At 38.0% G+C, this 23,059-nt stretch overlaps 1 protein-coding gene across 4 annotated transcripts in view; it reads left to right on the top strand.

Annotated features, from left to right (window-relative positions):
- Positions 1 to 23,059, top strand: part of DLC1 (DLC1 Rho GTPase activating protein) — a 254,089-nt gene that overhangs the window by 114,836 nt on the left and 116,194 nt on the right. For all 4 annotated transcript variants that reach the window (XM_074866282.1, XM_074866281.1, XM_074866283.1 and 1 more), the window contains one exon: positions 2,991 to 3,024. In XM_074866282.1, the coding sequence (XP_074722383.1) occupies positions 2,991 to 3,024 (34 nt within the window). The remainder of the gene's footprint in view (positions 1 to 2,990; positions 3,025 to 23,059) is intronic.

The raw sequence follows: 23,059 nt of genomic DNA, 5'->3' as shown, positions 1-23,059 counted from the left end.
TTAATTTTTTTCCCATGCATGTGACTTGATTTTAAATTTCTTACTTTTTGGTAATTTGCATAATCCACATTGGTCTCTCTAGGATCAGTCTTAAGGAATTGCTGCAAGATTACTGTATGAACGTAGGAAGTACTTCTATCTACAAACCTCACTCTGTCTTTAAATTTTCTGGAACTTATAGTGCTTCTTCATCCTACTATACAGAAGTACTAATTTTGTGATTTACACATCTGCCCTGAGGCGTTATGGTTCTATGTATTGCCAGCTACAGCTTTTTACCTGGGCTAAACCCGCTATACAACTCTTACAACTTTTAGGACTATCATCTACCAGATTTACTAAATGTATGTCTGGTTGTAAATCAACATGTTTTAGTGATCATCAACTACAAATATAATATATTTCTGGGAAATAACTTGAATTTACAAATGGCAAGATTAACATTGTTTTAAAATCTGATATGCTGGTATGAAAAAAATCTACATGCTGATATGAACGATGATGGGAGCTGATTCAGGAGTGTTCGTTCAGGTCAAGGGCACTACCAGTGTGTGGTGGTTTAGCCCCTGCTGGGGTCTGAGACCACGTGGCCGCTGCCCCTCCCCCACAAAGGGAGTGAAATACAAAGCCCCAAGACTGAAATAAGGAAAGGTTTAATACAATAATGCAATAGCAACACAACAAACAACAACAATAACAATAACAGTAATAGTGATAGCAATTAACAGAGCAAAATAGCTACCAAATACAACAGTGAGAGGAGCAGATGTACAAAACCACACGTGCACCGTGCTCCCGCGACAGCGCCAGGATGTGACTTCCGCATGGTATCTGAATAACCTGGCTAGAGCTCCCCCCCCACTGCTGGGGAAACTTAACCCTATCCTGGTTAAACCAGGACACAGTGACTTGCACTGCAGTTATAGACAATATGATTAAAGACCATTTAAATCTGTCATAAAGCTACCAGAGAAATTATCTTCCATACTTGTCACTCTATCATATTGCTATTGAGTCCTGTAACTGCTTTCCCGCAGTTCACTGAATCACGGCTTTTCATCTTGACCTTGTATTTTAGACCTTACAAAGGCTGTCCCTCTCAAACTGCTGTCTTTTTTCCATGACACAGCTTATGATTTCAATGCTGACACTGTTTGTTGCAACATCTCCAGTCATTTCAATGTTGTCTTCTAAGCTTTTCTTAGAGGAATCCATCACACCTTTTATTTTTTTATGGGTAACAAAACTCAACATTAAAATGTGATAATAACTTATGTCCATCTCTCCTTCTTTTGTCCTGACACTTCCATTCGATTTACACTAGTGGGTTTTTTTCTTCTTCTGTTTGTTTTTCTTTCCCTGATTGTTTACTTGTTTCTCACCTTCTCCTCTTTACAAAGTTCTCTCTTTCAGATTTCCTTCTCAGGTAAATGATAGTAGTGAATCTGGGGGTTTCTTTCTTATTTTCTTATTTTTCTTAGCCAGTGTAACCACTTAGGTCTGGGAAAGAGAAGAAAATTATATACCGGTTTTCAAAACTCTATCAATTATTTTTTAAAAAAATCTATACATGATACACCTTCTATTTCTTTGTAACTGATGCCTTAATTCATTCTGTGATTTTATTGTTTCTTTGGCATGTAAACTTCCTTTAGTCTATGGAAGTTAATGCCTCTGCACTACTGGAGCAAAATGGTGCTTCGTCTGAACAAAAATGTGTTTGCAAAAAGCAAGGGAAATGCTTTTCAAACAAGGGGCTGCTGTTGTTTTGAATAATATTAGTCTGGTAGTATGACATTTTTGAATGTCAAACTCAAGCAACAGATATTTAACTAGTCAGAGTGCAGGTGGAACAGAAGGAATCACAAAAGGATCCTTATGGCAGTTACCAACCTGTAAGGTATTTATTAATATATATTGTCTAAAACATGTTCTATTTCAAATTTTGTACAAAATATCATCCAGGAAATGTTATAAAATACCATTTTATATAGCAGGACAAATCAAATCCTGAAATGAAATTTTCAAAGTCTATTTCAGGACCTCTATAGGAAGTCTGAAACTGGTTGTTTTGCGGTTTCTGTCCATCACTCCCCTCTTTTTTTTTTTTTTTTTCCTGTGAAATCTACAGCAGGAAAATCTGCTGAACAAAGGCTAGGCTGACACAAGTGAAAGGGATGTAAAATTGATACCTTAACTCACATGGCAGTTCTGCATACATTGCATACCCATTCCTGTTTCTCATCCAGCCTTTCTTACCTTTATCATATCTGCACATTCTTTAATTCTGTTTATATGTGTACCATATAAATTCTATTTTGCTAGTCATTCAATCTCAGGAATTCATCAATTTCAGGAAAAATACACTCAGAAAGTTGTTCTGCATTAGTCTGAAAGAAAAGCATAATATGAAAGATTTTTACATTCATTGCAAAAAAACCCAATTTTTCAAGTCCAAAACCAATTACAGCCAATATGAAAACACTTTTATTGCTTGTCTCTGAAAAATTATATAGAAAGTAAGAAATTGGTAGGTTATACAACAACATACATTTGAGCCTGAGTCCTAACTATATAGAGTCAATGGCAGAACTTTACTTGAATTCTGCAGAAGAAAGAATTGGCATTTCAGTCTCATCTTCAGTCACACAGTTTTTGTCTTCACTCCTTCAGAATTATTTAGTAATTTCCTAGAGGAATTTTGTGGGCATGTATTCTAGGATGATTATTTCAAAATGCATTCATTGGAATATCTTATTAACTCCATGTCCTCCCTTCTCTCCTAGTCCTTTTTTTTTAACAGTAATTAGTTTCATAATAGGTTATAAGACACATAAATGGAAACTGTATGTTTCTCTCCAGAATGCTTAACACAGTGCGACCTCAGTTCTTTCCAGACCTTCTGGACACATAAAAACTACCTTAAGATTTTATAAGGTTTCCCTAATATTATTATTTTTTAACAGTGGTATCATTTTTTTTTCTTTCAGGCTATGCCAGTTATTTCAGAGAAGGAGAAGGCTGGTGAGTAAATATTTACTTGTTTTCTCATTTCCTTGTATTTGTTTTGTGGAATATAGTGTTACTTAACTAAGTGGTAAAAGACAGGCTTCAGCTGTGAGGTCTCAAATGTGTAGAATGACAGACCTGACAAATGTCTGTGTAAAGGTTATTCATTGTTTCCTGAATAGGATATTTTCTCTTTCTGAAAAGCAGTACCGCCTTCTGTGAGATACTAATAAAGATGTTTGAAACTATCCTACAAAGTACCCGGTTGAATTGCAGCTGCCCCTACATGTCAGTCTTCCTCTAGATACTAACTTGTTACTTGGTGTTAAAATCTACTTTGATTTATTTGATGTCTCAGTTAACAAACATGGATGCCAATGGGTTTGTTCAAGTCAGTGGAATTTGATGACCTAGTATGAACTTTACTGTCTGTCTTTAAGCATGGCAGGAAATTTCAGTTATCTGGAGAATTTTTATCATAGCTAAGTACTTCCAGAATATTGAAAGTTTGTTTTTCTATTTTTTTGTTATATATGTTCTCTGAACGCTATACATACTTTGGTGTTGGTATGTGAAATCTGTTAGTGATTGTCTGCTAGACACTGTCAAATGTGTGTATTGTTGTGATAAACAGTAGGGAACACTCCACTCTTAGCACTACAGATCTCTAGAATCTCTGTTGGTTTCTTCGTCATTTATTTTAATTGATAGTTTGCTACTGTACTTCAAATATAGCTTGAAAAATACCTCAAATGTCCAAATGCCACTTGTCATTCCAATTTATGTCTGATTTTTGTTGGTGGCATTTTCTTACATTGTCCTGGTTTGGATTATTTCTTTTCTTTTACTTATTAAGGGAGAGGAATAGGTTAAAAAAAAAGTTTTTGAGCTAAAAGCCACAGTGCTAATCAGTACTGTAAAAGCTATGGATCTGTCTGGTCAGGATGTTGCTATTTTAGCTGTTGAAGTTCATAAATAATTCCCAAACTGGACCCATATTTAATAAACATTTTCTTTATAGATTTCACAGGTGGTAGGTATTTGGTATTTCTTTTTCTGAGGCAGTTTGTATTTGGCCACATCCTTTAAATTATGTTCAAACATGCAAACTGATTATAACTGGCCCTACTATTTGAAGCTAATTTCAAATACTTTGTCAAGCAGCCATGCAACTTTAGGGTTTTGTACATCTTTAGCAATTATGTATCATACAAGATTAAAAACTATCTGAAAGTCATTAGAAAATCTTCAGGGGACAGAAATGTAATGACCCCAGTTTTATACTAGAGGAATAGAGCTGCAATAAGTATTTGACATAGCTAATGACTTGTAAAATCAAGAAGCTCTATGCTTACTTCTTCAGCATCAAAACTATCTATCATGTCAGTGGTGATGATATGAAATAAATGTATTTTTGGCATACATTTTATAACCTGTACATATGCATATGAATCTGTCTCTCTATTCCTTCTTCTTGTCCAGACTTCAGTGTTATGGTTTTTTCTGGACAGCATTATATTTAATACTACAAATATTAGGTGGAACTTCATGCCAATATGAAGTCAGTTTGCTGACATTTCCATGTACATGAATTCCATGTACATGAATTCCATGTACACTGTGAATAGAAATGCAGATGCCTTTCAATCAGTTTTGGCTTTTGTTTAACTCTTTACAGCTCAGAAGCTCAAGAGGTTATGATGTTTTTTTGGAAATATTAAGCATGCCTTAGGGAGATGATTATTTAAATCAGACCTATTGACTGAAGTCAATTTGTTCTTGGGGTAGTTAGTGCTATTGTTTTTAAAATGCATTTGGATCTTGATTCAGACCTTCAGGTCTCATATTTTGTGATTTAACTAGCCATTGTTTGATCATTGTTGCTTACGCTTCACCATATAAATGACATTGAATAAGACTCATGAATGACAAAGCTGTAAGGTGTGAAAACCTTCAAAAAATAATATAGCATATTTGCATGCCTGCTGTAAGAGAACAAAACAAATAGTGATTTTGATATTTATTTGGAAATACCAACAGTCTAACTCTTTGTAGTTTATATTATTACAAACAGACTAAAATATATTAGAAAATTTTACAGAACAAAAAGAAGTAGTTTATTTTACTACTGACAATGATAATAACATAGTAGGTAGAGAGATTACATAGCATCGTATTAAAACTGGGTTAAAAATGCACTCAAAATGTCTATTCAAACATCTTTGCTTATTTTGAGAACTTGAAGTAATGATTTCTTGTAGCTCCTTTTTTCCTACTTAATACTATTTGTTTTCATCTGGGCCTGGAATGAGAAATACAAGAAAGTAGAAAGGCTGTTATTTCAATGTTTCTGGTTCAGAAATTCTATATACATAAATAAAAACCTGTTTTTACTAGACTTTCTATTCTGTAGACTCCAGATACTTTGATACTTTCAAGTGCTTTTCTTATGGGTAACCAAATATTTAGATCCTTAAATGGACCAAGCTGTTTAAGCATCTTAGAAGTTCACACATTACTCTTTATGTTCATAGCAGATGTTGATCCTTGAAATTAAGATATTTTATCAATTTTATATATTTTCCAACACACAGTAAATTTTGACTGCATCAAATACAAACTTTCAGATGGAGTACTTAAAAAAAAAAAAAAAAAACCAACCCACTATTTTTAGATTTAGAGCAAAACCAAAAATAATCTGAAAACTTTGCTACTTTTGTCAATTAATAACTCAGGAGTTGCATAACCAGGTTGAGGGTTTTTTTACAGTGGAAAGTGCAGTAAAAACTGCAATTGCAGAGTCCCTTTGGCAAAAATCTATAAATGATCAGTGTATTGAGCAGAACATCAGTCATGCCTAACTGTGTACAATATTGCTTCAAGTTGTATGAGATAGGACATTGCAAATGATGTACTATGGCATAAGCTATTTCTGAGAAATGCATTTTTAAGAAATCTCAATATTCCTGATGTTTCTGGCAATGGTGGAAAAAAAATCTTTCCAAATAATTTTTTAAGGTAGAAGTCAAGATCAAGCAACATGCACAGTCAGGGAAAATGATGGCTCAAGCCAAGAGATGACTCAGGGCTGGGACTACTGGCACCTAAATAAGGAATGCAGGCCAGCAGCTAGCTTCAAAAGTCTTTTTTCAGATGCATCTGTTTTTCTTTTGAGTAATTTGTGTATTCCATGTCTTTACTTACCTTGCTGACTGTTGTGATTTTTATTCTCAAATCCTGTCCACGAACTATGAAGAAATTTGAGGGATGGAGAGTTCATCTCACCTGTCAATAATGAAGGTGTCTGAGTCAGAGTTAGTGGTGTTGGCTTCATTTATAGTCTAAAAATAAGTATCATATGAACCTTTGGTTCACCTGGCTCTATGTCAGCATTTGGTTTACTGATGTGAATCACACATGAGATTTCATGAACGGTATTGGTTAACTCTCCACTAACTGTAGAGTCAAGACGGTTCCTAACACAGATACCAATATTCAGTACAATGAATCCACTGTGAGGTTCTTAATTCAGCTTCTGGAATACTGTTCCCAAAACAGAAGTATTGCCTAAGTCTCTTTGTGGACCTACTTCATGATTTCCCAATTTATCCTCAAATATTTGTAGGGAATAATGAACTCTGTGACTTGGAAACATTGCTACAACAGAGTCAGTGGGAGAGGTAGAATGAACATCCACATCTGGTAGGGACTAGCATAGCTTATTTCTCTTGAGGTGATGAAACTATGTGCTATCACATAAACAGGGCAGAAGGTTTAGTCTAGCCCTAAATAAGTATTAAATAAATATTAACACCATTGGTCCATAATGTTCAGCATTATAATAAATATTTTTCTCCTGTGCATAAAACAACTGCCCTGTGGTATTTTGGTTGAACACACATTTAGAAGAATTGCTGGTCTAAAAATAAAATAAGGGTTTTTTTAAGTCATTGACTACTGAATTTTAGTTATTAAGTACAAACTTGGATCAATTAAAAAACACAGAACACATTACTTGATATGAAAAAGCAAGTGACACTACTCATCTGTAGCAGTAAAAATTCTTATCAGAATAGCAAGTGAACATGCTTGTAAGACCTTTCATGATTCTACCAAAACATTCCCTCTTGCGTTAAAGATATATTATGGAAAAAGTGCAATACATCTTTGGGTAAATCTCATACTCTCTCTAACTAATAGGTTAGAGAGGTCTACTTCAGCACAAACAAAAGTGTCAGGTTTTGACATGGAGTAGACAGATTTGATAGCCCATTTCTCATCTGTGTTTTGGTGATCAGCAAGCAAAGAGGATAACATATCAAGCATAGTCGAAGATAGCAGCCTCATGGGATCTCTGGCCAATGTAAAGTGTTTGAAAACTCCCCAGTGTTAGTATTACAATATTGGCCTAGTAGTGAACAAGTCTCATTTTCTTTCTGTATCTCCTCTAGATTTCTGGTAAAGATACTATTTAATAAAATACAGGCTCAATGTCCTTTGGTGTTAATTTCCCTGGTTGCCTTTGCTTCACAAGGAAGACAGATACACAGACAATTAAAGGGACCTTTAACGGCAGGGTGTTCCCTCTCACAGACTCTGTGATTGTCGGTGTCAGGCAGCAGAGGACATTTGGTGCTTGGCCGCATGACGAGCTGCAGAACAGAAGGCGATGGAGTGACATAAGGCAGGTCGGGCTCATCTGTGCAAACTCCTAGCGGGAGGACCTTGAAAATCCAGTAGCAACAAGTTCACTGTCATTAAACAAGGCACATAAAAAAACAACTGCTTGGCACACTGGGTAGAGCTCTTTTAATTTCATTTAATGTAACTGTAGCTCTAATTAGAAAGGAAAAAAAGAAAATCTCCACTAGATTTTACCAACATGTTCTAGATCCAGAGAAATCAATTCTTTCTGTGAGCAGTACCCACTGGGTGCTCTATTTTCATAAAGTCATTAAAGGTTCATCCATATATAACTTATTTTGAACCTAGAGCAAACATTAAAAAATATAATCTGACTGGCTGCAGCATATCAGTTTACACATAAACTGGAGAGAAATACAAGTTAATTGGCACATTTTCTAGTTTTCTGGCTGCTTTACAATATCCCTAGCCAGTATTAGAAAATAAACTGGGCAACATGAATTATTGTTTCTTTTTGTAAGTATTCTATCTGGTTTTAGTAGAACAGTCTTATTAGTGGGTTTGTGAGACTATAGTATGAAGGACCAGTTCCTAGATAGGTAATCTTTCTCTTCTGATGTTGCAACAGTTACAGAATTTGTTTTAGCTGAGTGTTTGCTTTCTAAGTAAAAATGTCAGGTGAGCACTCGCGCTTTAATAAAAAAGTTACAGAAACTCTGCCAGAATATGCATGAATGTCTGCCAGACAAAAATAGATGCTAATAGATATATTTTTATTCCACTGTCATTTATTTCATTACTAGAAAAAAGGTTTGTGATGCCAATATAAGATTCCTGATGATGTCTAGTTGTTGGGTTTTCTTTATTTTTTCAAAATGCAGTAAAATAGCTGATGTCATTATTTTTGCTCTTTGATTTCTAGTGGCTTATTAACCGCACACTAATGTAGTTGTTCTTCTGAATAAATTACTCCACTTTTAAAAGTCACACCATATTCACCGTATGCGTGTGGATATAAACACATAAACTCTAAAATGCACATTAACACTGTGTGAAGCCAAAGTCTCATTGATCTTAAGGTGCTGTGGCCATTTTCTTTAAGTTTTGGAGGAAAAAGTAGATCCTGGGACTGCAGCTTTCCTCTGAAAGTCCACTCAAAGCCATGGTAAATGCAATGGAAGCAGGATGGCCCCTAAAAGTCCTCATGATTGTCTGTCATATATTACTTTCTTGAGTCTTATAAAGTGAAGGGTAGGGCCAGGTAGTGTGAATGTACTCTGAGGGTGAGCCAGCAGTCAAGAAGACTATACCATTGAAGGAGGACACAAACGTTCAGGTCCCATGGCTGAACAGGAAAACGTGTTTTCTGGAAGGCTAAAACAAATTCTATGAAATTACTCTGTAATAATAAAGTACATCTGAAGTATATGAGAAGTAACAGAACCTCTTCTGTATCAAATTCTTAAATATTTAGCCAACTTCTGTTTTCTTGTGCCACCTGCATTAGTATGAGCCATCAGTATGGACCTACTGTTATACTTCTTTGGAAGAGCTTTTTAAATCAAAATATGCTGTTGTTATCTTCAAAGGCATTTAATTTTGTTCATTTCTTTACTATAGTCTCATCTATTTTGATCTTTAAAACACTTAAAAGAGAAGTGCTTAGCTGAATTATTTTAAGCCAATAACAAGGATAGGTCATTATTTGTACATTCCATATCATGCACTTTAATGCTTTTGTACCTATGATATTTTTCTAGATTATTTGATAATTGTGTTAATTGTGGAAACAACTTTAAATATTTCCTCAACAAATATTCAAATGTCAGTATTCACCTTAAAGAAAACAAGCAGTGCCTCAGTGCCTTATATTCCTGTGGTGAGCAATTGAATTTTGATTTCTTTGGTGGATTGTTGTCTTTCCGTAAGTTCTGTAATAGAATTACCTTATTCTAATCAAGATATTTCCCTGATAGGAATAAAGATCTATATAGTGCCAGCTGAGCCATTACAGCTGCCAGCCATCATGCTAAATCTTTTAGCTGTCCCTTTTCTGTCCAATCCAATGTGGTTTTAGGGCAATATATACTTTCTTTGTTAAGGCAAGTTATTTTTATCTCAGAAACTATGTGATCAGGAAAAAAAACCAAGCCTTAGCACTGAAGTCTTTTAAACATATTTTGACATTGATAATATAAGTTTCATCACAGGATGATAAGTTCTAAGAATGCCTCTCATAACAGAATTCATCATTTAGTGAAATACAGTTAAACAAAGGATAACTCAGGATAACAGTCTTGAAAGGGATGTTTGGAGCTCCTTTCTCCAACATCCTGCTCAAGCAGGACCAGCCCTGAGGTCAGACAAGGTTGCTCAGCACTTTATCCAGTCTGGTCTTGAAAACCTCCAAGGATGGAGCCTGTGCAACCTCTGTAGGCTACCTGCTCCACTGCTGTACTGTCTCCATGGAGGAGAGTTTTCCTTCTATCCAGTCTGATTCTTTCTGGTTTCAGTTTACGTCTATTGTCATCCTCACAAGCACGATGTGAAGGCCCCAGCTCCATCTTCTTCTTGCCCTCCCATGAGATCCTGAGGAGCTGCTGGTAGGACCCCAAAAGCTATCTCTTCAGGTTGAAAAAGTCCTACAGCCCCAGCTCACAGGCCAAGTGATCCAGACCCTGACCAGCTTGGTGGCCCTCCCCTAGACTTGTTTCCTTTTATTGATGTCTTTCTTGTATTGAGAGGATCCTGCAGCTGGACTCAGTATTGCAGATGTGGTCTAACAAGCACTGAGTGGGGGATAATCCCTTCCCTCCATGTACAGGCCATGCTTTTATTGATACATCTCAGGACGCTGCCAGCTCTCTTTGCTGCCAGGGCACGCTGCTGGCTCATGCACAGCTTGCTGTCTGCCAAGACCCCAGGGCCTTTTCCATAGAGCTGCTCTCCAGCCAGTTTTTTATCATTTATTTATTCACCCTTCCAGACTGTAAAATCCCAACTTGCAAACAAAAATATTGTGGGAAACAGTGTTTCATGCTCTTTGTTGTCAAAACAGAAAATACAGCACAAGACTTGTGATTTTGTTACTTTCAGCAAATTCAATTTAGTATTACATCATAACTAATTATAATGTGTTCGCATTTTAGAACACCACTATATAGACTGTAAACTGGTACCCAGTATATTCTGGCTAGTATCATATATTTAATCTTAATCCAGTTGCTTTTCAGTATAAAATTAGTTATCAATTACACAGTGGTTCAGTAACACGTATATTACCCAGCCCAAATTGTGGATTCTTATTGTATTGAACACCAGAAACATTCTAAAAAAGGTAGTAGTCCCTGACCAAAAATAGCTTTTAAATCAAAGCAAACATGAATAAATTGTTATTCCTTTCCTTTTTTGGCTATAACAAGAATAGCAGAGAATGGTGATAACCAGTTAATCAAGTTAATTCTAGCCTAATTTTGTTCAGACTGAGTTCATGGTAAAGACTTGTGTTGATTCAGATGAAATATAAACAAGTTCACTTGGTCCTAATTGATACTGACATGTAATCATTAGGCCACGGTTTCCAAAGTAGTGATGTGACTGTTGATTTGGAAGTCAGGTGATGAGCTTTCTTTTTCAGTGTCCAGAAACAGAGTCAGCCGCTGAAAATCTGAAGTGCCTAGAGCCAAATTTTAAAATTAACTTTTGGCTACATTTTTGTAGTTTTTTAGGTACTGAAGATGAAAAACAAGCTCTTTGTTGTGACACCTGCCAATTGTACACCAATTCCCAGTAAAGGCTACCTTTGGGCAGTAAAATCTGCATGTGGCACAGAATTATGAAGGTACCTAGTCATTTTTGACAAATTTAAAAGAATTTCTTTACTTCTTTGTGTTCCTAGATGACATTCAAAACATCTGTAAGATCATATTATGCTCCTGTGTTCATATTTGAAAATAGGACTTGAACTGCTAAGGTGTTTCAGAGTTGTTGAAGATAAACCAAAGAGCTGAACAATTTTAAATCATCTTTAATATGAAGAGCTTAGAGCACTTAAAGTGTGGTGAGATAATTTTTCTCTTTTTGCACCTGTTAAAAAAAGAAGAGTAAGAAATGGTTTCAGTCCCAGATCACCTGAGACATGCGCTTTACTCCACAAAGCCAGCACAGGGTTTTGTTGTTTATATATTTTAGGTACTTACATTCACACTTTAAACTCCTGTCTTATTAGAATAAAAAGCTCCTTTTCACAAATCCTTAGGGAAAAGAGAGAGCTCTTTGATGTTTGATGAGAAGTCATGCTTATTTACATTCCTCTAAGGACATGCTGAAAACTCAGGTGCGAGACACCCAAAAGTACACTTTGGATTAGGCACACCTGGAGGCAAAGTGTCTTCCTGATGTAGAACCATCCTTGGCAGCACAATGATAGGGCTGTATGTAACTGCAGTGTCACAGGGTTTTTTTTCCTTTCTAAGAGTTGTTAACTTGTGCTCTGAATGCCTTCTGGTATAGCAAGTGATGCTTGAGAGAATTGTTGTATCTGCTTGTAGTATGTTCAGCCTGAGAAACTAGATCTTTTATTGTCTATAAAATCAGTGATACTAACCATATCTGACAAAAGGTGTTTTTCATTACCTTGAAGACTTGAAACACCTTGTGGTATCTAGTCAGCAAGTTTAGCCATTGTCTCAAATCTCCTCTGCAAATATTCTTGTAAAATTAGATTGGATTTGCATGTATCAGGAAGTGGCAATCAAATCAAATGCTGATTCTCTAACATATGGTAGATACCTCTGATCTTTAAAATGCACCAGTGTATGATTCTTATAGGCAAAGTCAGTCAGTTGCTTCATACAATTGCTTCATTACCATCTTCAATCTACCTTTGTGTTGATTTTGGCTATTAGCGAATCTCCCCTTCATGGCATTTTCAGAAAGAATCAGGTAACTGCATGAAATTGTTGCTTAATTCATAAGTATCTGTTGTGGTTTGACCTTGGCTAAACGCCAGGTACCCACCAAGTCGCTCTATCACTTCCCCCCCCTTCCCCTTTTTTTCTCAACAGGGCAAAGAGGGGAAAGAAAATAAGATAGAAAAAAAAACAACCCTTGTGGGTAAAACAAAAGCAGTTTTAATATAAGCAAAGCGAAGCAAAGGTCCGCGCGCGGAAGCCAAAAAAAAACCCCACAGATTTATTCTCTACTTCCCATGAACAGGCGATGTCGGGCCTTCTCAGGAAGCAGGGCTCCCATATGCGTAGTAGTTGCCTCGGAGGACCAAGGGTGACTCCACCCCCTTCCTCCTTTCTCCCAGCTTTATACTGAGCAGACGTCATATGGTATGGAATATCCCTTTGGTCAGTTCGGGTCAGCTGTCCTGGTTGTGTCCCCTCCCAAGATCTTGCCCACCCCGTCCCACTGTGGGGGGGAAATGTCAGAAAGAGCCTTGGTGCTGTGTAAGCACTACTCAGCAGTAGCCACAACACCAGTGTGCTATCAACACCCTGCCAGCTCCCAACATAAAACACAGCACCATGAGGGCTGCTACAGGGGAAAACCATTTCCGGCTCAGCCAGACCCAGTACAGTCTCACTGTAAATAAAGAACAATAAAGAACAAACAGAAAACCAAGTTTATTGATAAACACAACTGCCAAATGGCCTATAAACTATAAAACTGCAAGGAGTTATTCCTGCAGGTAAATCATTCCATACACGAGTTTGGACTAAGCTTGTAAGTAGAAATTTGCTAAATCCAAGTCTAAAATGATTTCTCTGAAGGTTTCTCTGACTGAATAGCCTCTTTAGTACAATTAGTAGGTATTAATTTAAAGCCCAATTTACAGTGGATTCAATTGCACCTGCTGCTGTACTTTGGCTTCAAAGAAGAGGAGATATTCAGTAACCAGTTTTAGAGTGCTAGCCAGGTACATCGTATCTCAGTAGCCACCTATAAGCAGAATTGAAAGGCAAAGAGGAAAGTAACCAGGGATTTTAATACATATTAAAATACAGGCTTGAAATTAGAGAAAAGCAGTCAAAATATCTGTTAAAAGATGAAAAAAAAAAATAATAAACCACTGCTTCCTCCAGGCAGGTTGTCTAATTTGCAATATCATCCTAGAATCAATGTTTCTTCATGTTGTGAGGAACAAAAAGACACAGACTTTTGTCAAGAATTTGTTATATATCAGTTGACTTCCACAGAGCTCTTCTTACAGAACAAAGCCCATGCCTACACTAGAAAAATTTTGCTCTTGTAGTTCCCGAGGGAGACTCTTAAAGCAGGGATAAAATTAGAGAATGTTCAGAGAGTGCCAAGGATTTATTTTGGTGGTATAGCTCATGCTAAGTCTTTGAGAGGAATTACACTTTTTGTGTCAGCACAAGCGTGTCTTCAGCAGGTCTGTATTTCACATTCATAACTGATATACCCACTTTGGCAAAACGTTAAAGTGTATATCAGGTTAATCACTTTTATCAGACATAATTTCATCATTATCAGGGCATTTGTAGCTGGAAAATAATTGAAAAGTTGAAAGAGACTCATGGGAATAATCTCTACTTTTCCTAAAATTTCTTTCACCCTTTTAAAGGAATATTATACAGACCAACCTTACAACTTAAGTCTGACTCTGTGTTTTGAACCATGGATCCAGACTACCATTTTAGCAGCCATTCAATTAGCTATTGCAGGATCAGACAATAACAATGGGCCAAGCAGAAGACAGTGTTTCTGGCACACAAGTTAGAGTGGCATTCACTTCTAGCTTGGAAGTGGTACTAGCTTTTTCAGTCAGGGATTTAATACCTGCCATTCCTTCTAACAATAAAAGTTTTTGCACCTCATCTCTTTTTTTGTCTCCAGTACAATAGTGGTCCATGTTTGATATCTGTGTTGATAACCATTTGATGGTTATGTGCAATTGCTTCTCTGTTCCTGTAAAAGAATGAGAGAACATCCAAATAAAGGTGGCAGATTCAAAACACACACAGGGAGGCATTTCTTCAGACTATCTAGAACTGAACTATAGGGTTCCTTGCCCCAGTATATTACGGATGCTAAAGTTTTACACAGGTTTAGAAAAAGTCTAGACAAACTGGCAGAGAAATTGATTGGTATAACCCTTTCCTCAATAAAATTAATGACAGTGTTACCACTGATTTTCGTAAGATTTACCCAAATAATAATCCTCTGTGTACCAATTCAAAACTTGCCAAAGATGTCACAGAATCATCTAGGTTGGAAAAGACCTTGAAGATCATCTAGTCCAACCATTAACCTAACATTGACAGTTCTCAACTACACCATGTCCCTCAGTGCTATGTCAACCTGACTCTTAAACACCTCCAGGGATGGGGACTCCACCACCTCCCTGGGCAGCCCATTCCAACACTTAACAACCCGCTCTGTAAAGAAATGCTTCCTAATATCTAGTCTAAACCTTCCGTGGTGCAACTTGAGGCCATTCCCTCTTGTCCTGTTGCTTGTAACTTCATTAACGAGACTCATCCCCAGCTCTCTGCAACCTCCTTTCAGGTAGTTGTAGAGGGTGATGAGGTCTTCCCTCAGCCTCCTCTTCTCCAGACTAAACAACCCCAGTTCCCTCAGCCGCTCCTCGTACGACATGTGCTCCAGACCCTTCACCAGCTTTGTTGCCCTTCTTTGGACATGCTTTTTTACCCAGCAAAGCGTGCACTCATCCAAGCCTCGAGTAGCCAGTTTCGCCAGGACAATGCTGTGGGAAACGGTGTCAAAGGCCTTACTAAAGTCAAGGTAAACTACATCCACAGCCTTTCCCTCATCTAATAAGCAGGTCGCCCTGTCATAGAAATCTGTCGGGACCTCCCCGGTCAGCCAGGACTGCTGGTAAATGATGGAAAGCGGCTTGGCGAGCACCCCAGCCAGCTCCTTCAGCACCCTCGGGTGTATCCCATCCGGTCCCATAGACTTGTGTGTGTCTGTGTGATGCAGCAGGTCACTGACTATCTCCTATAGTACGACTATGTCAAATTAGTATTGTAATATTTCCAGTGAATAAGTCACTATCCAAATATTGAATTAGTTTTTAATGTGTCAGAAATGGTATTTTGTAGTAAAAATGTATTGAATATTCAGGCAGCACACTGGATATATTTTTATTACATGAGTGTTTCTTATGTTTTGTACGAGGCATGTATTCCCTCCTGGAAACAGTACCAACTATCCATCATCAAATTAAGAATACTATATAATTTATACAGCAACAGCAAAAGTCCTCTACATGTTAGGAAATTTTCTATCAGTAATTAGAGGGATCTTAAAATCTGCAGAAATCAATCAATGATCGGAATACAGTAAGTCAAGGCAATTCCTCAGCTGAATAAAGATCCAAGAAAAAAAAAGTACAAGTATATCTCACAAGAGTATAAAAACACAAACATAACCAAAGACCATACTGGAACCTGTAAAGAGATATATATATACACATTACAGTTGTAATTAAAACTTGGCATAATTTTGTGTTTAATGAGAAACTGGACATTGAAAAGTGAACCAAGAAAGGTTCCAGTCTAAGAAGTTGCTACATATATTAACTTTTGCAGTACATTTCAAAGGCATTTCTGGAGAAGCAATGTATGCCACATTAGACAAACTAAGAGGAATAAGAAACAGACATCTTTTCATAAAGCAAATCTAGATAAAAATCTTCCACAAAGTAAATTGCATTTAGTTATATTAAAAGACAGAGAGATAAGAAATGAGCCATACTTTTTTTTCCCCAGAATAATCATTATAGCTTAAGTAAATTAAGCTAACTCCAGTGATCCATAGAAAGAATTCCACATCTGGAAAATCTTTGCTACATCTGTGTTGGAGTTTCATGCTTTTTGGTGCTTTGTTCACCAGTTCCCATGACTCTAACTTAAACCCCTCTCTTATTTTCTTAAGTGCATTCCAGTTCAACTAAAGATGTAGTGATCATTTCATTTCCTGAGAGCTGTTATTTAAGCTTCCTTACCTGTTTTCCTTAAACAAAGCAAAATAAACCCTTAAATATAAAGTAACATTAAAAAAAAAAAAAAAAAAAAAAAAAAAAGCCTTTGTAGTATTCTGCAGCATGGACAATCATTTTAATGCACTGTAGTGAGATGAAGAATTGTAACTGTCAAACATAACAGACAAGTACATGTGTGGTTATTGTAGACTTCCATCTGTGTTTAGCAAGTAGCAGCAAGCACAAAGCTACTAGATGAGACACACTCCAGCACCAAAAATCCCTGTCTGCCATGTACCATGCAGTAGCAGCACTGCTTAAAATCTGAATTTTATTGGCCAAACCAATACAGTGCAGGTAACCAGAAGAGAGTTGGCTCCTATGTTCCCTTGTGGTTGTTTCCTATATATAGTGCTACACAGTTGCTTACAAGTGCCCTTTCCATTTAAAAATCCAGGAGACAGAATTAGAAATCCAATTATGACAAAAAGTACCACAACCAAAGTACTTCCCAAGACCGGGAATTTCCAGTCTTAAAAGAGCTCTGGGTTGAGTCACATAGGTTTGTTGCATTTGTACTGACAGAGGAAGGTACAGGCTAAATAACAATCAAACTTGGAGTGCACGCATCCAGCATTCAGTCACCAAGGATAAAAGGGAAATTGTTTCAAGAACTCCGTCACACAGCATCATCTGAACAAGTAAACTGAACAGGACATGGGCTCAAGTACAGGCATAGAGTTATCCCACTTGTTGACTTACTATCATGCTTCCTGCTGTAGTTTTGGCCCATGCCATCTGGCACTTTTCTAGACAAGACCCACAAACCCCTTGGGAGATGGCATGGACCAGGCACTGAAACCAGCAGTGGTAGGAGATTCATCCTTACTCTTACGTCTTGATCAAAAAGATCAACTTCATTCATTCTGACATCCTTTTTCTACCACTTCTCAAGGCTTAGTCCTTGCTTAGATGATTCAAATATGAATTTGTGAGCAAATCACTTTCTCAGTGGAAAGAACTTTAGCCTCTTGTAATGCATGGAAAATATGCCCCAGTGAGATCCTAACATAAAGATTTGAACCACGGCTTTCACATAACTCCTCTCTGCTTTCGCTCCTTCTGACAAATTATCTTCAAGGTTTTATATTTGAACTTTTATCGAAAAGGAGATTCTGGAAATAAATTCTTTTTGTTACAGAAAAATGGGCCTGGTGATTCTGCACTTTTGCCTTTTAATTGTTTAGCTATCATGCAACAGTAATTAATTCAGGAGGGGAAAAAGAAAAAAAACAGTGAAGCAGAAAATTAGCTGTCCTGCTCTGTTATGCATACCTGGAAAGTGTGACGCAAATGACTTTCAGCTGCCTTTATGCTTCCTTAAATTGCAGGGCCAGATAATCCCTGGAATAACTGTAGAGAAGAGGTGTGACAGTGCCCTGGCAGGCAATAGTGACTGTCCCAGTTTATTGTCCCTGTGAGGAGCACTTTGTACCAGATGCTGCTGCTTCTCCAGCACTCCCCCTGCTCTGGGACAAGCCTATGGAACAGGCAGAGTTATGCTAAGTGCTTGCTGCTCCTGTGTCAATACCAAACATATTTTGGGTAGCATGTTGAGTTATTAGTAGGGGTAAATGGAAGTCAGGAAGTTCCTGCCTGACAAACCTGATCTCCTTCTATGAAAAGATGACCCGACTATTGGATGAGGGAAAAGCTGTGGATATTGTCTACCTGGATTTTTGAAAAGCATTCGACACAGTTCTCCATAGAATTCTCATAGAAAAACTGGCTGCTCATGGCCTGGATGAGCGAACGGTCTGCTGGGTCAAGCACTGGCTGGATGGACGGTCCCAGAGAGTGGTGGTCAATGGAGCTAAATCCAGCTGGCGGCCGATCACAAGTGGTGTTCCTCAGGGCTCGGTGTTGGGACCATTTCTGTTCAACATCTTTATTGATGATCTTGATAAGGACATAGAGTGTATCATCAGTAAGTTCGCAGATGACACCAAGTTCAGCGGGAGTGTCGATCTGCATGAGGATAGGGAGGCTCTACAGAGAGACTTGGAGAGATTGGATCGGTGGGCCAACGTTAACGGGATGAGCTTCAACAAGGCCAAGTGCCAGGTCCTGCACTTGGGCCACAACAACCCCATGCATTGCTACAGGCTTGGGGAGGTGGGGCTGGAGAGCTGTCTGGAAGAAAAGGATCTGGGGGTTCTAATTGACAAGCAGCTGAACATGAGCCAGCAGTGTGCCCAGGTGGCCAAGAAAGCCAACGGCATCCTGGCTTGTATTAGAAATAGTGTGACCAGCAGAAGTAGGGAGGTGATAGTCCCCCTGTACTCTGCACTGGTGAGGCCACACCTGGAGTATTGTGTCAATACGAGCGAGATATCGAGGTGCTGGAGCGAGTGCAGAGGAGGGCAACGAAGCTGGTGAAGGGCTTGGAGAACAAATCCTATGAGGAGAGATTGAGGGAGCTGGGACTGTTCAGTTTGAGGAGGAGAAGGCTGAGGGGAGACCTCATCACTCTCTACAACTACCTGAAAGGACATTGTAGAGAGGTTGGTGCTGGTCTCTTCTCACAGGTGATTAGTGACAGAACAAGGGGAAACGGCTTTAAACTGCAACAGTGGAGGTTTAGACTGGACATTAGGAAAAAATTTTTCACAGGAAGAGTGGTTAGACAGTGGAATAGGCTGCCCAGGAAGGTGGTGGAGTCACCATCCTGGATATGTTTAAGGGTTGTTTAGATGAGATGCTGGGGGATATGGTGTAGGGGAGAACTTTGTAGAGTAGGGCTGATGGTTGGACTCAGTGATCCCAAGGGTCTTTTCCAACCTGAATGATTCTGTGATTCTGTGAAGTCAGTGTAGCCATAATTATAGCCTGAATACCAAATTATTATCTGCATGAGTGCTCACTCTATCAGAAACCTAACTACAAATTGATGAAACCAGAGAAAACCTTACACCTGTGTGACAGAGAATAAGGAAGCTCAGGGGCAGGGCTCCGCATGAATTTGGGAAAAAGCCCAACACCACTGGCAGTGAGCAAGCATTGCTTTACCAATGTCCTCACACAGCAGAAGTTAGGATTTGCTTTTATTCCTAATGGCCTTTTGAACAGCAGATCTCACTGATAAGTAGTGGCAGATTTCATTGATTCAGTCAAGAGACTGTCAAGTGAACTCAAAGGCTTAATACTTTCCTGAGCCTGCAGCAATTAGACACTTCTCCATTCATAAGACAGTCCTTAAATAAACAAGAAAAGTGTGCTGTATTCTGAGCAACTCTGGTTTATGCTGTAAACAGCACAAATTTTGGAGTACACTTTTATCATAGAATTAGGATGTCCTCTTTCTTCACAGCCTGTAGCAAGACATGTTCTGGTCATTGTGCTAAACAACCTGGTTTGTTAAATATTGGTGTTTACTACTGAATCTTTGTTAATTATTGAAACAAACAACAGTTGTAAATCATAGTAGGAATTTAGGTGCACTGTAGTTTAATTCATGAAGTTAATGGCCTTCATGTTTCATCAATTAAAAGATTAAGTTCCTTGAGCAAGAAAAAGCTAATTCATATTCCCAGACACAAAAAAATCCCTACATTAAAGTGGAGCATATGTGTCAACTGACCCTACATATCTGTAACTGAGGGATAAAATACATTTCAGAGGAGGAGTTATCACCAAACAAAAATTTACAAGCTGACAAAATTTAAATTAAGGGTTATTCTTAAAGAGCATCCAAATAGATTAAGATAAGAAAAACAAAGAGGCATAATTCTGCTCTCCAGTGATGTTAGAAAATAGATATACCATTATGATTAAACACTCATATCTGTAATATCTTCTTATAGCTAACTGATTTTGAAGGTGCAATACAATTTTTTTTCTTTCCTTTACTGCCTTCTCTGTGTCTCTTGAGAGAAACACAGTGCCTCACTTGCAGACCGAAGTCAGTAAATCATTTCACATCTAACCCTGAGAGGATAAATACTCCTCCGTAGCTTAGACTGCAGTGCTTCATGCTGAGACCAGTATAAACTCATGAAGGAACATGCCAAACCTTGTAGGTCACCAATTCATTTTTAGAGACAGTTAAGTTTCCTATGCATCCTTCTAATTTATACTGGACATTTTGGAACTTTCTGGATTTAATACCCATATGAGTTTGATGAAAAATAGGGACTCCATTCACAATTTCAACAGTATTTATGACGGTTGAGCTGGATTCCACTCCACTGTGCCCTTTAACTCCATGCTTCCCTCCAAGCCCTTCTACCTTCATGGTCCTACCCCTGAGTATGTTTACTGGGTTTTCTCAAACACCTGTATAGCTTCAGGCCTCCAGGTCCAGAGCTGACCCCAACTAGCTTGCCGGACCTCTGGTCATGAACACATGTCTCCATTCTAAGGCACCTAATGTTTTTCAGTAAGCCAAACAGTTTTACATGGAGGGGCGGGGGGGTGTAACAGTGTTCTTTTTTTGCTTAATTACACAGCAAATACAAAAATAACAAATCCAGCATTCTTTTTCCCACTTTGGTTTCCTCACATTTCTGGTATGTACTTCTGGCTTAAGTCTGGTCTTCTTGTATAGTTTAGGATCTTACTGTAGGTCGTGTAATGTCACTTGAATGGGGGAGTCTTTCCAGCTCATTTTTCAGAGCAGTTTCCTATTCACTTGTACAAACAACAAAAAGTGATGACTCAGTCCATGACAAACTGTCAAACTTAGTTCAAACTATCTCTACAATGTACTACTAAAGTTTCCTTGACACCTATTCAACAATTAATTTCCTTCATTGTTCCTCTTTGCTAAGTTTCCATTCCTTCAAGACTTTTTGTCATGAATAGAAAGGAAACCTAGTTCTCCCCATGCTATTTGTCATGAACTATCTATGCCACAAGAGCTGACCAAAAAGCAAAGTTAGAGTCTGAACCAGAGCCTGGAATGAAACTTCCTTATTCAGTAGCACCTGCAAGGACTCTCAAACCATGTGCACATATGCTCTGTTAGCATATATAGCAGCCACTTTCTTGTAAAGTGTATGTCTTAGCTCAGTATGACTGTATCCTTTGTCTTCCTTTCTTGTATGCTTTTAAGGTATTTTTTCATTGTTCTTTTAAAGTGTTCATTCAACATGTTACCAGGTGAGCATGATTAATTATCTCATATTTCATAAGGAAAAGCTACCCAGTTGCAGAACAAGGCAGACCTTCTATGGGAATGGAATACTTTCACCATATTCTTACTGTGTCTATACTTCATCTCGGCATTACAGCAGTCACCTGTAGTATGCTCAGTCACCTGTATGAAATCTACCTACCTGAAATGCTGAGAGAGGGGTGTGAATCCTTAAAAGTTGTAGTAATTGTTTAGCTGTAGATCTCAATGTGGATTTGTGTTCAAATGCATGCTGTCAATTTTTAAATGGGATTTATAGCCTGGCTTACAGTTCAGGCAATAATTCCTGGTTTTCATTATGCATGAATCTGTTATGCTTGCAAAATACATATCTTTCCTCATGTATTCTGTGGGCCAGCTTGTGATTCACCTTTGCACAGATCGATTGAAAGTTGTAATTGCCTGAAAGAAAGCTTTGTGTTGAAGGTGAGTCACAGTGTTGCTTCCCCAACTGTATTTCACTGCCTTCTAAGTTCAGGAATTCAAGCATCTGCTGTAAACTGGATCACTGAAATGATTCACATTGTCTATTTTTTAACCTATGCTGTTTTAGTGAGCTGACTTTCAGCAAGCTGTGCAAACAGTTGCCCTAGTACTGAATGAGAAAAGAGTTTAGTGCAATAAGGGGCACAGACAAAAAAACTATGAGGAAAGATATGAGATATTTCCTGTAGCAGCCTTCTGCTTTTAGTCTCTTAGGAAATAAATGCCTTAACTGGCTGCACAAGATGTAGACAGGCATAGAGAAATTGGCATAGAAAATGTACTTAAACACTAAGAAGATGCCATTCTAACTGACCTAGAATTCAGACTTAAAGCAGCCACACAGACATTCAGAAGCTACTACAAGAGTCTCTGGTATTTAACAGCAACTATGGAGTCCCTTGAGAGATTTGAGACTGTTAGGCTGCGTTTGCAGACTAAATATCCCTGCTTCTACATTCCTTGTGTTTGCTGTGCTGGTGTGGTCTTGAGATACATATATGAGCTGCATAGCCATCCTCATCTGGACTTTCCTGGTACAAGACTTGTGACTTCCCTCAATTCTGCTGCCTTCTGGGACTCTCCCACCTGTACATTGTCCGTTCCATTACTCCCCTAATCTGTTCCTGATGAACTGAATTTTCTGTGGATCCTTTAGCATTTCAAAATTATATCACATTCACAATACAAACCATGTCTTTACAGAGACTGTTGATACATTACCATGCTCTAGTCCTTCCTCTTAATGTTAA

The sequence above is a fragment of the Strix uralensis genome, chromosome 4, assembly GCF_047716275.1.
Source record: "Strix uralensis isolate ZFMK-TIS-50842 chromosome 4, bStrUra1, whole genome shotgun sequence".
Lineage (NCBI taxonomy): Eukaryota > Metazoa > Chordata > Aves > Strigiformes > Strigidae > Strix > Strix uralensis.
The sequence above is the reverse complement of the archived record's forward strand: the minus strand, read 5'-3'. Positions and strand labels throughout refer to the sequence as shown.